General features: G+C 47.2%; 1 protein-coding gene across 2 annotated transcripts in view; it reads left to right on the forward strand.

Moving 5' to 3' along the window:
• Positions 1-7,824: 7,824 nt before the first annotated feature.
• The window catches only part of PITX1 (paired like homeodomain 1), a 43,707-nt gene continuing 37,059 nt past the window's right edge, over positions 7,825-14,472 (forward strand). The window contains exons 1-2 of one of the 2 annotated variants that reach the window (XM_081185670.1): positions 7,825-8,486; positions 11,467-11,520. In XM_081185670.1, the coding sequence (XP_081041796.1) occupies positions 11,475-11,520 (46 nt within the window). In that variant the 5' untranslated portion in view covers positions 7,825-8,486; positions 11,467-11,474. The remainder of the gene's footprint in view (positions 8,487-11,466; positions 11,521-14,472) is intronic. The other variant, XM_081185672.1, reaches the window with a different exon arrangement.

Genomic DNA, 14,472 nt, shown 5'->3' on the forward strand with positions numbered 1-14,472 from the left:
AGCACCAAGCACACCACACATTCCCCTTTTGGAAATGCGCCTTAACAACCAATCATTAGGCTGGTCTTCCCTAGAGCTAATTTACGGAACTTCCCATGCAGCACGACTGAGACAAGAAAAGGCAAATTTTCCATGAGCCATTAAAGGTCCTCAGGGGGGGAATGAGGATTACATCCCTCATTATAGACAAGGAGAGGAGGAGAGAAAGGGAAAAGGGGTTATTAAATGGAAGTGAAATACCCTGGTGTGGCATATTGTCTTTATTTTCACACTACCCTTAATTGTATCATCAAACCAAGCACATGTTAAGCAGGCAGGTTAGGAGATACATAGACTGCTCATCTTCTGGATCACTCCAATGACTGTGTGGCAAATCTGAATCAGATGCGCTGAAAGAAGTATTTGCTTTAGTACGGAGAGTATGGGTGGTTGGCCCTTTGCAGTACAGTATAGGAAAACAGAGCTAAGGGGATTAATAGCTGTATAGATGGGATTAATCCGTTAATGTATACATTACAGAATTATCTGGTAAACAGCCATTAGAGCCGCTGCCTACAAAAGAGGGTTCAACAGCAATACCATGACAGCAAGACTGTACCTGTCTAAAATGTGGCATGCCATCCTCTGGAAAACACTGGAAACCTATCCACAGAGCCTGCAATGTCCAAGAGGATCTTTGGAGACATGACAGTTTGCCTGGCCTAATTGTCATGTCTCCATACACGTAGCAATCTAACTGAAAATTAATGGTTGAGGTCTGGCACTGACAACAATGCACTAACAGAAGGCTAAGAAACCTGCATAAATCCCCATAGTGCATAGTAAGGTATGTGGGCTTGGTTTAGTAAATGCCTCCGTCCGAAACTTATTTTACTTCAAGGCAAGGACCAATGTATATGGGGAGGTGGGGAGCAATCTTCTTTCTGGAATGGTAAGGTAAAGGGACCCCTGACCATTAGGTCCAGTCGTGACTGACTCTGGGGTTGTGGCGCTCATCGCGCTTTACTGGCCGAGGGAGCCGGCGTACAGCTTCTGGGTCATGTGGCCAGCATGACTAAGACGCTTCTGGCGAACCAGAGTAGCACACGGAAATGCCGTTTACCTTCCTGCCAGAGCGGTACCTATTTATCTACTTGCATTTTGATGTGCTTTTGAACTGCTAGGTTGGCAGGAGCAGGGACCGAGCAACTGGAGCTCACCCCGTCGCAGGGATTCGAACCGCTGACCTTCTGATCGGCAAGTCCTAGGCTCTGTGGTTTAACCCCCAGCGCCACCCGCGTCCCTGGAATGGTAGACTTTGCTAAATTTCACACAAATGTCTCCCCACAGGCAGCAGGGCAGTACAGTTCCACCTGCATCACCTACTGGTTGGCATCCACCTGTCTCAAGAGACAATGGAGTATGCCTCCAGGGGTGAAGTCAAACAGCTGCATTAACAGCACTGAAGTGACCTCTGCAAGACACAAGCCTGGGCAGTGTGTATGGAGGTCCTGTGTTGTCCAGATGACACAACACCCCCCCCCCCAGCCTCGCTGATGTGGTCCAAAGGAAAGCAGAGCAATACGTTTGGCACCAGCTTGGCTACAGGAGTTGCCGGAAGGAGGCATACAAGGTGCCATCCAACCGCCTTAGGGAGTCCACTCCGGATTTGTGTAGGGCAGAGCTTTTCAACCTTTTTGAGTGCCTTGACCAACTACATTATCTCTGCGGCACCCCTGTGGGACTCAAGAGCGCAGTTATGTCACCCCTTGCCTGCAAAGCTGACAGCCTCTCACCTTTTTTCCAACACCTTCCCTTGTGAAGTATTCCCTCAGCCTCCTCTCCCCTCACCTTGGGAGTCCTCTGAGCAGCTAATGCTGCCATCCCTGGTCTTTGAACTGCCCCCCCCCCCCGCTCAAGAGAGATACCTCCTAGAGGCACTATACACCTGTGGAGCTTATAGCCAGGGCTGCTGCAATAAACAGCTGTGCAAGCCTTTGGGAATCAGAGACGTGAGAGGGCATCAGAGGAGGGAGGGAAGGAAAGAAGGCCAGTGTTGCCCACAGCCCCTCATTCAAGGCACCCCAGACTGCCATGGCACACTGGTTGAAAACCACTGGTGTGGGGTTTACTCCTTAGCCTTTTCTTCTCCTGAAGATGTCCCACAAGGCAGAGGAGGGTTAGGATCAGAGTTTTCCTTCTCCTAGATAAGCTACCTTCCCAGGTTGACAAGCCCCATCTGCCCCTCAGTTCCCTCTACAGCATGTGCACAAACCACCTTCTCAATCCGCCAGAGCCTGTCTTGACATTCAGGGGAAGTCCCTAAATCACCCCTCCCCTAACACCCCATACACCCCGCATCACCTATACAAACTCTGAAATACAGGTGTGAGTTGGCTCTGAATATACCTGGAATTTTGCAACAGTGGAACTTCCTCTGAAGTGTACTTACAACTGACATCTTAGCAGGGATGAAGGGGAACTGAGCTAGACCACAGACCTCACTTGGAGGTCTCAACAATCATCTCAATCTAAGTAAAGAGTGAAGGAGAAGAGGTGGGTACATAGACTGTAATTATTGTTTTCTGCCTATCTTTCTGGGGTGTTTCTCTCCTGGTGGCTTTTCATTCTCACCACATTCCTGGGAATGCAGCCTACGCCAGGAAGTGCCCCCTTCTCCTTTTCCATTTGGAGGACGTCTGTGTATGATCCGTTTGAGGGGAGTTTAAAGAAGGGGGGGGATAAAAGAAGACTTCCTAATAACACTCTATTAAGCACTGATTTAGGGACAATCGCCTTTTGCTCTCTTTAATTTCACATCCCCTTTAAAACAGCTGCCACAGTGCAATGGGGACTCCCAGCCAAACAGGAAACACATTATTAGTTGCCTGCATTAAACCAGTAAAATGCATTAATTTATGAGCTCCCCAGTGAGTTTTTATGACCTTCATATCACCTTGTTGTATTGGGTAGGCTCTTGTGCCAAAATGTCACACACAGTGTGTGTGTGTGTGTGTGTGTGTGTGTGTGTGTGCGCGCGTGCGTGCGTGTGCGCGCGCAGCCATCCCATATTAACCCCACCCTTCTAGCGCCTTTCAAAAGCTCAAGCAACCCATAAAATATTAACATTAATATTATCATACCATCTAAGAATCGGCTAATGCCTGGCATGTGAATTCCATTTACTCTTTCCCTGTTGAACAAACGGTGAGTGTGCAGTTGGGCTGTTCCTCATTTAATGCTATTTATCTTTATGATCCTTTCCATATTGAATACTCTCATTTTGCTTTATATGCAGAACAAGAGGGAAGCTCAGGTGAGGTTTTCTCATGGACCTCCATGATGTGCTTGAGAAACTCCAAAAGATGCACTTTCTTACATGCAAACTGAAAAACTTACTCCCTCCTTGGGATATTAAGTGCCCAGGCAGCACTGGGTGCTTGAGAAGGAAGGAAGCAGGGACATTCTTAGAAAGTGGTCGTGGGTCCTTTCTGGTTTCGAATCTCCTGCCCTTCCTTTAAAAAAAAACACTTTGTTTAAAACATTTGCTTCTAGGTGGCTGACGAAATCCTAGCCACCCTTCTTCTTAATTTCCCAGAGGCCGCTACATATAAGAAACAGCATAAACAAACTATATGCAAATTTGTGAATATGAACCGAATCCTTTCAGTAAATGCAACATCCTGGCTGGAAGGAAGAAGTGGCAAATTTGAGTACTGTGTACTGCTTCTACAGTCTTGGAGACTGTGATCAATATTAAATTAATAAATAAAGGGCACAACATGTTACGCCCATTATTTCTGGATCATACTCTTCTTCTTCTGGATAAACAGGCTCCAAGGAGCAGCCATCTTTTTCCTAACCCATCAATTCTATACACCTGGAATGGAGAATGTACTCATTCTGCTCTCCTTAGTTATACAACGGTATTTTAAAGCTGTCCAGAATTGGAACCTGGCCAATTTTCCCCTTGCTGCGGCTGCACTGTAAGGAATTTTCCAGAAGTCCTGCTCATATTCTCCATAGGAAAGCACTGCCCAGTGATTGCATCATAACAGGACTCCCAGCTTAGCTAGGCCTTGGTTTATTTACCCTCTGAATTCCATAATGTATCTTGCATAACTGTCAGATCCAGACCCAGTTCAGAGATTGTGTTTCACTGGAGCTGTATTCCACAATCAAAATGCAGAATTATAAGACAGCATGAAGCTGAGGGACATAGGAAGTTGCCTTATATCAAGTCACACCATTGGTCCATCTAGCTTAGTATTGTCCACACTGATTGGCAGTGGCTCTCTATTATTTCAGATGGGAGTCTTCCTCTGCCCTGTCAGGAGACAACAAGGATTGACTCTGGGACCTTACATGCACAGCTTGTGCTCTATTACTTTCCCCAAATGTGTACCCTTAGCTTTACACTAAATATGCCCCAGACCGTGCACTATAAATCTCTCCAAAATCTTCCTTAGAAATCTCTGCCACTCTAAAGGTGCAGTTCTCTTATTTGGAAGCAGCTCTCTTGCAAGCTCTAATGTCTAGACCTGATGGAAAGATGCAGTCATTAAGATATACATACAGATTATTTCAGAGACCAGAGTTCCCTGGGAATAGGGATTGTTAAAACCACTCTGGAAACTGTAGCTTGGGTGGGGGGTGAATAGGGGTCTCTTAACAAAGCTCAACACTCTCAACAAACTACAATTCCATGGAGTCTTTGGGGGAAGCCATGACTATTTAGTGTTATGATGCCACTGTGTAGTACAGATGGGGTCTGCCTCTCTTGTATCATAGTATCTCTCTACCACCTCTTTCTCGGAATTACTATTGAGTTAATGTACAGTATTACTTATTTCAGATAAAAGCCCTATCTTACTATATTAAAATAAGTAAGAAGCCCAGTTACACATACAGGCTTAATCCAATCATATTTACTTGGAAGTAACTCGTGCATGTCTTCAATGGGACTTACTCCCAAGTAAATATGCATATTATAGCAGTCTTACTGTACAATCCTAGACATATCAACTCAAAAGCAAGTCCCATTGACATCAATGATGTTTACTCACAGGTAAGTGAACAGAAGATTGCAGCCTTCCGTTTTTTAGAAGTAAATTAAACTAGGCCTTCATCCTAATTAAGCTTAGGCCTGCTTAACTAATTGATTTCAATGGGTTTATGTGTACTGTACCTAACTCTGTGTTGGATTGTGCCTATGATGTGCACTAACTCCTACTTCTTTAAATGGGCCCACACTCCAATGTTTAGTACAGTCCAGTTTTTCCAATTTCAGTGAAGAGTGGATAGACTGCACCTAGCATGGCAGCCCCACTAATTTCAACAAGTCTGACTTTAAATCCATATTTTGTTGAACAGAGGGCAAAGAAGAATAGAAGTAACAGCACTAACGCTCAATTCTCCTGAAGCTTGCGTGGAAATAAATCCAGTCATGTCACTAGAGCCTGTCTCCACATAATGGATTCAGGGTTCTTAAATACAGGTATTTTAGTTTGCAATTAGTCCACATAGACCACTACGAATTCTATGCTGGGGGGGGGGGGAGCAGGGAATGAGAGAATTCCTAGATGCCAAAATCCAAGTTTGGGAAAAGTACTGCTTTGTGAGAATCCCAGCAGAGATTTAAAGTTACAAAATATGCAGCAAGTAAAGTGTGGAAATATAGGCTGTTAGACCTTTAAACTATGTCCTTTCAAGTACCTTAAGTTCCCTTCCAGCAGCATAGGAAAAGACCACACGTTTGGTAAGTTAAAAATTGGTTTATTTACAAACTCTTCAAATATCTGGTTCGTGTACTTTTCCATACATCAGTCAGAAAACTTGCACAGGCAGTAAAACTTAGCTTAGTTACAAAGTGGTAAAAATTCCTAGATTATTGGTATAGGAACTCAAGAGTGGCTGGTGAGAGCCAAGCAGTTGAGCTGCAGCAACCAGTTCAAACCTCCTCACATAGTGAGTTTCTCAGGTAGACTAGGGGCAATAGGAATGAATACCTATTTCCTCCCAAGGTGAGGGGAAGTGACATAGCTATGCCTGGTGGGACTGCATAGTCTATGGCATTAACCCCTTCGTGCATTAATTAGACTGGAGTATGTTGCTTGCTGGTTACCTCATTTTCTAAACATTTCTGCTGCCGTGGCTTTCTGGAGGAATGTATGCATCATGGTTGACACAACAAATTTGGGGATAAGGGTGTAATTGTTTTAAATCCATTTTTAATTAAGTAGCTAGTGAAGGAAACTAGTCCACCCATAGTCCTAAACACGTATACGCCAAGTCCTAAATTAAGGTTACCAGACGTCCCTGTTTCCCGAGGACAGTTCCTGGATTTACAAATCAGTCCCCATACAAAATCCATTGAAGTTGAAAAGTGTCCCCGAATTCACTGAAAAAAATCTGGTAACCTTATCCTAAATTCATCTTGCAGAGTTCAATGGCACTACTTCCCAGCAAGTATCTTGAAGACTGTAGTGTATATTATGAACTGTGTGTATTATGAACTATGTGTTTTGATTGTAACCTGCCCTGGGGCCTAAGGTGAAAGGAGGGAAAACAATATCATCATCATCTACACTTAAAATGGTTTGGCTCAAAAACTGCATTGTGCACACCTGTTCTTAAGAATCAGATTTGTGATGAATCCAGGTTCTCAACTGCAACTTTTTTAAACCACTGCCCCCCCACACCACCCTGTTTTCCAAACAGGCCCCTAGCTCCTCTGCACCCCCCAATTCAGGAGGGTCAGTCTTGACTTGACCGAAGTTGCCTTGCCTTAAATCTCACGAGACCAGGATTTGTGATTTATGTACAAAACCTAGAATTTGGTGGTTCTTTGTATCATCAGCTCCAAAAGGGGGGAGTGGAAGACTCTTAGGCTTAAAGCCATTTTGTCAAGGCAGGCTAAGCTCCCCCCACCAACCCCCTACCAACTTTACCATCATTCTTAAGCTGCCTCCATAAAGGAAAAGGGAAACAAGCTATAGTTCTCTTCACCACTGTCCCCTTCAACCCAGGAAATAGGGGAGGTTGGGCCAAGCCTGTGCAGAAGGAAGCTCTAATGTGTGCGATGGGTCATCCTCCCTAGCAAAGAGTTTAGGATTGCTGCCTTGGCCACAATGGGATGATCGAGAGCTTGCTTGCTCTTGCTTCAATAAGGAAACAGCAAGCTAGCAACACTTCTTACGCACCCCCACCAATCCACCACGCCGACCCCCACCGGCCTATTAGTCCTTTCTTCGGCTGTGTGTTGCTGTATCCTGTTATTCAGCGATTTAATAAAAGGCCTTGCTAACTTGAGAAACTGGAGGATTAGGCCTAGCAAGAGAAGGGAGTCCTGCTCCTGTAAATCCCCAGGCAAAGACCTTGTTATCCACTGCCAGGGTGAGGGTCTCCATAATAATCATCCCCTAGAAGGCAAGGAAAGAAAAAGGAAAAAGGAAATGTTAATGTTGTCTGTCGCTGGCCGTGGCGAGTAAGGAACGAGCAGGCGGCTGGGGGTGGGGGCTGCAAGGGGTGGGGGCTGCAAGGGGTGGAAGGGGGCAATTTGAGAGAAGGAAACGAAGGCAGCCAATTTGTAGGCCCTGTGCCTCATCAGGGCCGCTCGGGGCCTCCGCGTTTTGCTCCTGATTGGGGAAAGGGGAATAGGCGAGGGGGGATCAAGGAGACTTGCTGGAGGAGGGGGGCCGAATAACAAGCGATAAAGGAGGTCTTCTCTGCCAAAGCGTGGCGAGGCAGGGTCCCCAGCCAAAGGTGGGCCAACAAACCTGCCCTCCTCTTTCCAGGATCTCCTAGCTTTCGCTCTCTCCATATGTATATATATAAAGGCAGGGGGAGTTTTCTCCGTTGCCGCCTCCTGCCTCCTCGGCAACTGGCACCAGCCCTCTGCTAGGGCAGACACGCACCGGAAAGGGTGATCCCCTTCGGGAAGAGGGGGGTGGATTGGAAGGATCACGTTCTTCGAGGCCGCTGGCACTGCAGGAAGCGGGAGCCGGGGTCGGAGAGAGAAACCGAGGGCGTGGGGCAAGGTACACATACACGGCGGAAGGCTCAGCTCTCGTCTGGAGGGGTCTCTCTCTCTCCCCCCCCCCTCCCACTCCTCGACCGTGTGTGCTGGTGGTGGGACCCTGGGTGACTGACGTCAGAAGGAGCCGGCGGGATCGCCGGGAGAAAACCTGCCAAACCCCCGGCGCCGGCTGCTCACAGCTCCCTGCTGGGCCCGGGGACCAGAGCAGGCGAGGGGCGGGAGGCGGAGGGCTGCTGCTGCTGGGCCGGAGCGCCCTGAAGGGAAGGAAGGAAGGGCCTCCCTCCGACGGCTTTCCGCGAAAGGCTTGGAGAGCGGAGTCGACATGGACCCTGGCAGGACGCTTAGAGCGCGCTGAGGAGGAGGAAGAGGAGGCCGCCGCCCCCGCCGCCGCTGCTATCCTAATTTTAGCAGCCCGTTCTCTTCTGGGATAACATACAAGGCGCTCCAGAAGACCGGGGCGCGAGCAAGGGTAAGCGCCTCGCTACTCGGGTCGCGGGGGCGGGCCGGTGTCGCCGGTTTGCGGATTCCACAGAGCTCCTGGTCTCGGAGTCTGTTGTAGTCCAAGGGGAGCTCGAAGACTTCTCTCAATCGTTTTGGGAGACTCGGGGAAGGCTTCCCCTTTGCCCCCGCCCCAAACCCCACGTTGTTTATATACCCCCTTGGTTCTCCTGCACCACCACTCTAGAGGGCAGTGCTTAAATCTGGAAAGGGGGCGGGGGGCGGAATCTGGAGTTCCTAACCCCACATCCAAGGGGATTTCTCTTGCGATTGAAAAATCGAGGTTATCTGCTGGCCCGCAGAACGATCCGTCTGGCGGAGTCGCCTTGACCGATCGCCCGTCGGGTTTTGTCAGTCTGGAGGGATCCTGTCGCTCGCCGGGCAACCCTGACCGGGCCCCGCCCTCTCTCTCCTTGGCTGCCTCGGCCTTTTTCCCCGTCGAAGTCGCCGCCGTCCCCGCGGCTTTCCTAATTGCAGCCTGGGCTTAGCCTTGAAGTTGCAAGTCCTTGACTTCTTTATACCTTGTATAAATTCTCGAGGGCTCCTGCGCTTCGTCAAATCTGACAAATATACCCGAAAATATAATTCCAAGGGGGTTACCTCATTTTGCATACTGCAAAGATGGAAATCAAACCAGAACTTCTTGCCAAGGGGAGACAGTTCTCGGGGCTGTCTAGTGTCAAGGCTGCAGGGGACAATTTCGTCTCCTGCGCGTTGTGGATCAGCATGACAAGAAACACGTCGGAACGTCGCTAATAAATGTTATATTTTTATGGAATTCGATTTTCTTTTTATAGCTGCAGCTACTTGATCCTGAAGTATTATTATAATATATATATGCAGTTGAAAAGGCTAACCTAATATTTCACAGGTGTATTTTTCTAGAGGTCATGTGACAAGAGCTTAAGGTCCAAATGATTTTTTCAGAGCGCTGATTTATCCGCCAGAACTCGAATAATTTGCCAAAAGTCTAGGAGGACTTTAGGAAGAACAAATAAAACTAAGAATGCATTACTCCAAAGAGAAATCAAGTAGGAAACCCGATGCCTTACAAAGACGATGTCTTTTTTTTTTTACATAAACCGAAATAACTGTTGGTTCTAGTTATTAAACTGCAAACAAACGGTTTAATAAAATAAATAGGAAATCAAACTGTCCACATTCAAAACCTAAATGGAAGCTATTTTATTAAACTGGAAATATCCATTTAAATAAAAATATATACACGATCAAAACTGTTCTGACTTAAATCCTAAATGAGATTTGTGTTATTGATAATGAAGCATGTACGTTCATTTCCCGTCCATGTACAGTAATTGCTGCCCTAGTTAAACGCTGAATATAATCCTTAGTTCCTCTTACTAGAAATTAGTTCCTTGGCTTTCTTTGCACTCCTTGCACAGCTTAAGGCAGACTACTTGAGTTTATGTAAGTTTCCGTAGTAAACCCTGGTATTAAAACATAGAAGAGGCTACATTATTTAAACAGAACTGACATCTAAGTATGCTTGTTCAGGACTTAAGTTTTACTTGGAAGTAAGTTCTATTTCTATCAAGGCCGATTACTTTTTAAAAAATAAATCAAAATCTGGGTGCCAATCCCATAATCATTTTAAATCCAAACAACACTGGGGTTTAAAATGGATTGTAGAGTAAAATAAAAATAAATAAAACAATCAGTCAAGCATTTGTCAACAGTTGTTGCCTTTGTTGTGAATAAGGCAGTAGCACCATAAGAGAGAGAGAAGCTACCTGGTGTACACTTCTGTATATGTGTGTACACACATCTGTGTCAAGGTTCTGAATCTCTTCCTGACTAATTTGAGGTTAGACTAATATCTTTGGTTTCTTTGCATGTTATCCACCCTGGCAATTCTTGTTACTATTACAGTGAGGGGAGCCGGGAATAGATAGGTGTTGGTTGTGTGGTTTTCATTTTAATCTACACACACACACACACACACACACACACACACACACACACTCCTGAGATATAGTCCTAAACATACCCTGGGAGATATATCCCATGGAACTTACTTATGAGTAAACATATTAAGATTGAGTGGCAAACTACTTCTGTTTAATAGTTCCAGTCTGGATAATACAGTACTATGTGGACGGGTGAAATGTTCTTTTATTTGGCTTTTTAAAAATTTAATTGCTTGCTAAGATAAGAAAGCGCCCAGCTGCAAATTCCCATAGTTTCCTAATCTTGTGTTTTCGTACTCCCGTTGCCCCCAACACCCCGCCCCATTCGGAAAACCTCGGTCAGGTACGAGGAGCCCTGGGGAGAATCGGAAAAACGGGATATTCAGCTTCTGTAGTTTTGAATTTGGGGTTGGCATCATATCCAAGTCAGTAGGAAATCCACTCTTGGCTCTAGATTGCGCCAATGCAAGCCGACTCTGTATGTTTACTCGGAAGTAAATCGCACCGTGCTCAGAGGAACACAGAATAAGTGGGGAATAGGACTGCAGCCGCTCGCTTTATAAAATCTCCCTTTCCAGTGTGCGGGAAAGCAGCTTTCTGCTAAAATACAGCTTTCCAAGAGTGACTGTCAGACACTTGCCGCTGCCATTTGATTTTCTGTTTGGAGGGGAGCTATCGTAACATACCTTGGGACAGTAGAGCCGACTTCCCAATAAATCCCAGGCGTGATCCGCCAAACCTAATTCCTCCATTGATTTCCATTAAAGTGAGCTAAGCACGTGCCTAAACAGTGAAATCAGCGGGACCTAAGTGTCCCCTATTTGCAGGAGGTGGCTTGGGTATAGGCCCTTAAGAAAAGGCATTCAGCTGAAATATTGGATGTGGATTTTTCCATTAAAAAATAACAATCGTGGTTTTGGTCTAAATCTATCTGTTTCACCCTTCCAACATGCATGCATAGATACACACACATACGAGCATCCCCATGCGATTCATTTACGGTGTGTTTTGTTGTCTACACAGATTGTATTATGGAACTGGGTCTGCCCAAGAGTATCCCTCCCTATGTGGATTTAGGTAAGACAGTGTCTATTCGCTAGAGAAATTCGGAATAGCAGGGAAGCGGGGGAGGGGAGGGGGGGTCTTCCTGGGCATTAGGCTCCGCGTCGCTTTTAATACTCTAGTAAAGTCCATTGAGCCCTTTTTTAGTTGGGCGGATTTCTATAGGCACTAATTGAGGCGCGTTTCTTTTATTTACTCTTGCCTCGCTATCTCGAACTCTGCGTGTGCTGCTGATTAACTCGGCTCATTCCCCCCCAAAGAAAGACTTTAAGGGAAAATTTGACTCTCACCCCCCCCCCAATCAAGTTGCTACTAGTGTTAAGATAAAGCGGGATGTCCCCCCCCCAAAAAAAAATACAACTGCAAAGGCATCAGCAGCCCTATCTGAGCTATTTCTCGGCGACGTTGTTTGCTCTCTGGACCCCATGACTGCAGGGAAGATAATGGATGGAGCTGGCACACGCTGATAAGAACTTGGAAGTATAAAGTCCCATGGCTTTCTGACTTCCAGAGAAACATGTTCAAGGTGGAGATGTTGTTTGGGTGCTGCGATCCTGCAAGTACTTGATCCCAAGGGGGAGGGGGAATCCAGCGGGGGTTTCATCAGGGCCAATGTGTGCAGGATCGCCTTCTACGAGGCTCACTTTCCATAGAGTTTTGATTCGGGGGAGTCAGTGAAAACTGTTTTATAATGATGATTAGATTTTTTTATATAAAAAAAACTTCTATAAAACTTTCTAGAGCTGACTTGTGGATTGCACTTGTCTGGGTTCTGTTTTTCTTAATGGGGTTTTATCGGGCGCGGACGAAGTTCTTGAAACGTTTATAATTACCATTATTAAATATTGGTCGTTGACCGTTCTCCTCAGCAGAGTCACCGGGTTGTCAATTTAGCTGTGTTTAAAGGCATCTTGGGTTTGTTGGTTCTCCACAAAGGGTAATTGTCTGATTTTTTGTCGTTTGAAACAGGAAACATTCCTGGCTGGGTTTGCTCTGAGCACATTAAAAAGCCCCGTGCGTTATTAGAATACTTCAGCCTTTCAGGAAATGTCCCGTTTTGGGGGGGGGGTGTTTCTCTCTCTCTCTCTCTCCCTCCCTCCCTCCCTCCCTCCCTCCCTCCCTCCCTCCATCCCTCCCTTCCTCACCAAGCAAAATACTGCCAGCAATTAAGAGGCTTGCTTGAATGAAACAAGGACAAGGAGGGGGGTGGAAATACATGTTGGAAACACAATCCCGAGTGGCTCCGATTGCAGCTTCTTTTCAGCTTGGGAAGGGTCCCTAACGAATGAGAGAGGCTAGTGGTTCCTGCGCTTTTGATTACACTGGATCAGAGGCATATTTTTTAATTCCGCCCTAAAGAAGAAGAAGAAGGAAAAAAGCGCACCAAGTTCAGATGAAGAGATGCCCTGAGTAATATGAGCAGCCTGGTTAACAAACTCCCCTGCCCTTTTCCTCCATCAATTAATCTGAAAAGCATGTTCCCAGAGGGGGCGAGCTAAGGAACGATATTATAGTTCCTTATCCTGCCCCTCCGGACGCTTCCGAAACTTCCCTTCTCTCCTGCTCCGAAGATAGTCAGAGCTGTTAAAGAAGACAGCAACCCGCAGCTCGTGGACTCCGGGGCCCGCCTAAGATCAATAGATCTGCTCTGGTGTAAGTGCCCAGCGCAGCCTAACAGGGAAATTAGATGCGCGTTTTCTTTCCCCCTGGAAAGCGAATCCTATTCCGTGTCTTCAACATGCACAGGACCGGGCTGCAGCCGAAGTCGGAATGCAGCGCGTTCTACTGCAACGAAGCATCTCGATTTTGCAGCAATAAAGTCCCAGGCCAGCCAAGGAATGAGTGGTCGCCTCGAAGTGCGACCTAGAGCCGGGATTCGGAGCGCGTCGACTCAGAAGCCACTGAGTCGGGCGGGGTCCCTGCTACGTGCCTTCAGCCTCACGGTGTCCAAAATGGGATTCAATGTAATTGTCCCGAAACTGAAGTGCCAGGCTGTCACTCGTGTATTTCAGCCCCAAGGGCTGCTTCTTTTAGTAGAAACTGGAACTGTGGGACCTCTTTCCTTTTAAACGAATAGCAAGACAGACCACTATTGTCTACACCAGGGATGAGGAAACCGGTGGAACCTCCAGATGTCGCAGGAGTACAGCTGTCACCCTCCCCCTGGCTGTCTGGACCCCATCAACATCTGGAGGGCCAGAGGTTCCCCGTGGCTGGCCCGGCAGCGGCTCAGACAGGGGCCTTTCGCAGCCCTTGCCTGGCGATGGCGGGACTTGAACCCGGGACTGCATGCAAAGCAGATGCTCTGCCCACTCTTATTATCTGATGCTTCTTCCCTCACGCGCTTTGCAATCATCTCCTTTTCTCTTCCTCCTGGAAACGTCCAGGATCAGGACGCAAGAGAGCTTCAGCATCCTAACAAGAGGCGGAGCCCCCCCCCCCCCGAGAGAGGCTCAGCCATTGCGCTCTGGGGGCCCTGCAGTCACCCGGGCGCGCCTTAGGCAGGCAGGCAGGCCGGCAGGCTGTCCCGGTGCCAAGCGGAAAACCAGCTCGCTTTGCTGTAGAGGGAGGGGAGAGGGAAGGGCTTTTCTATCTTCCCAGCTTTGGGAAGCATGTTCAGGCGGCGGGTGGAGGGGAGCGGGAGAGATCAGCGGCGGTTCCGGCAGCCAGTTGCTGCTCTTCGAAAAAGCCTTGGGGTGTCATTTGTATCTGTCAGGGAAAATTAAGCTTTCTGTTTTTTAGCCCGCGTTTTTGTCAGCTCTCCCAACGTTTAGTTCAGGGCCGCTGCCTTATTATTAAAGTCCCATCATCTGTTTGGACAGTAATATATTAAAGACGTTGCATCTGCGCAGCGCGCGATGCCTCATCCTATTACAGTCAGAGCTCCACACGAGTCCACACACACGCACACACTCTCTCAAATCCGTGCAGGTAGATCGCTGATATGGTGCTCCCACACTAGGTCCC

The sequence above is a fragment of the Podarcis bocagei genome (genome assembly GCF_964188305.1).
Source record: "Podarcis bocagei genome assembly, chromosome: 2".
Classification (NCBI taxonomy): Eukaryota; Metazoa; Chordata; class Lepidosauria; order Squamata; family Lacertidae; genus Podarcis; species Podarcis bocagei.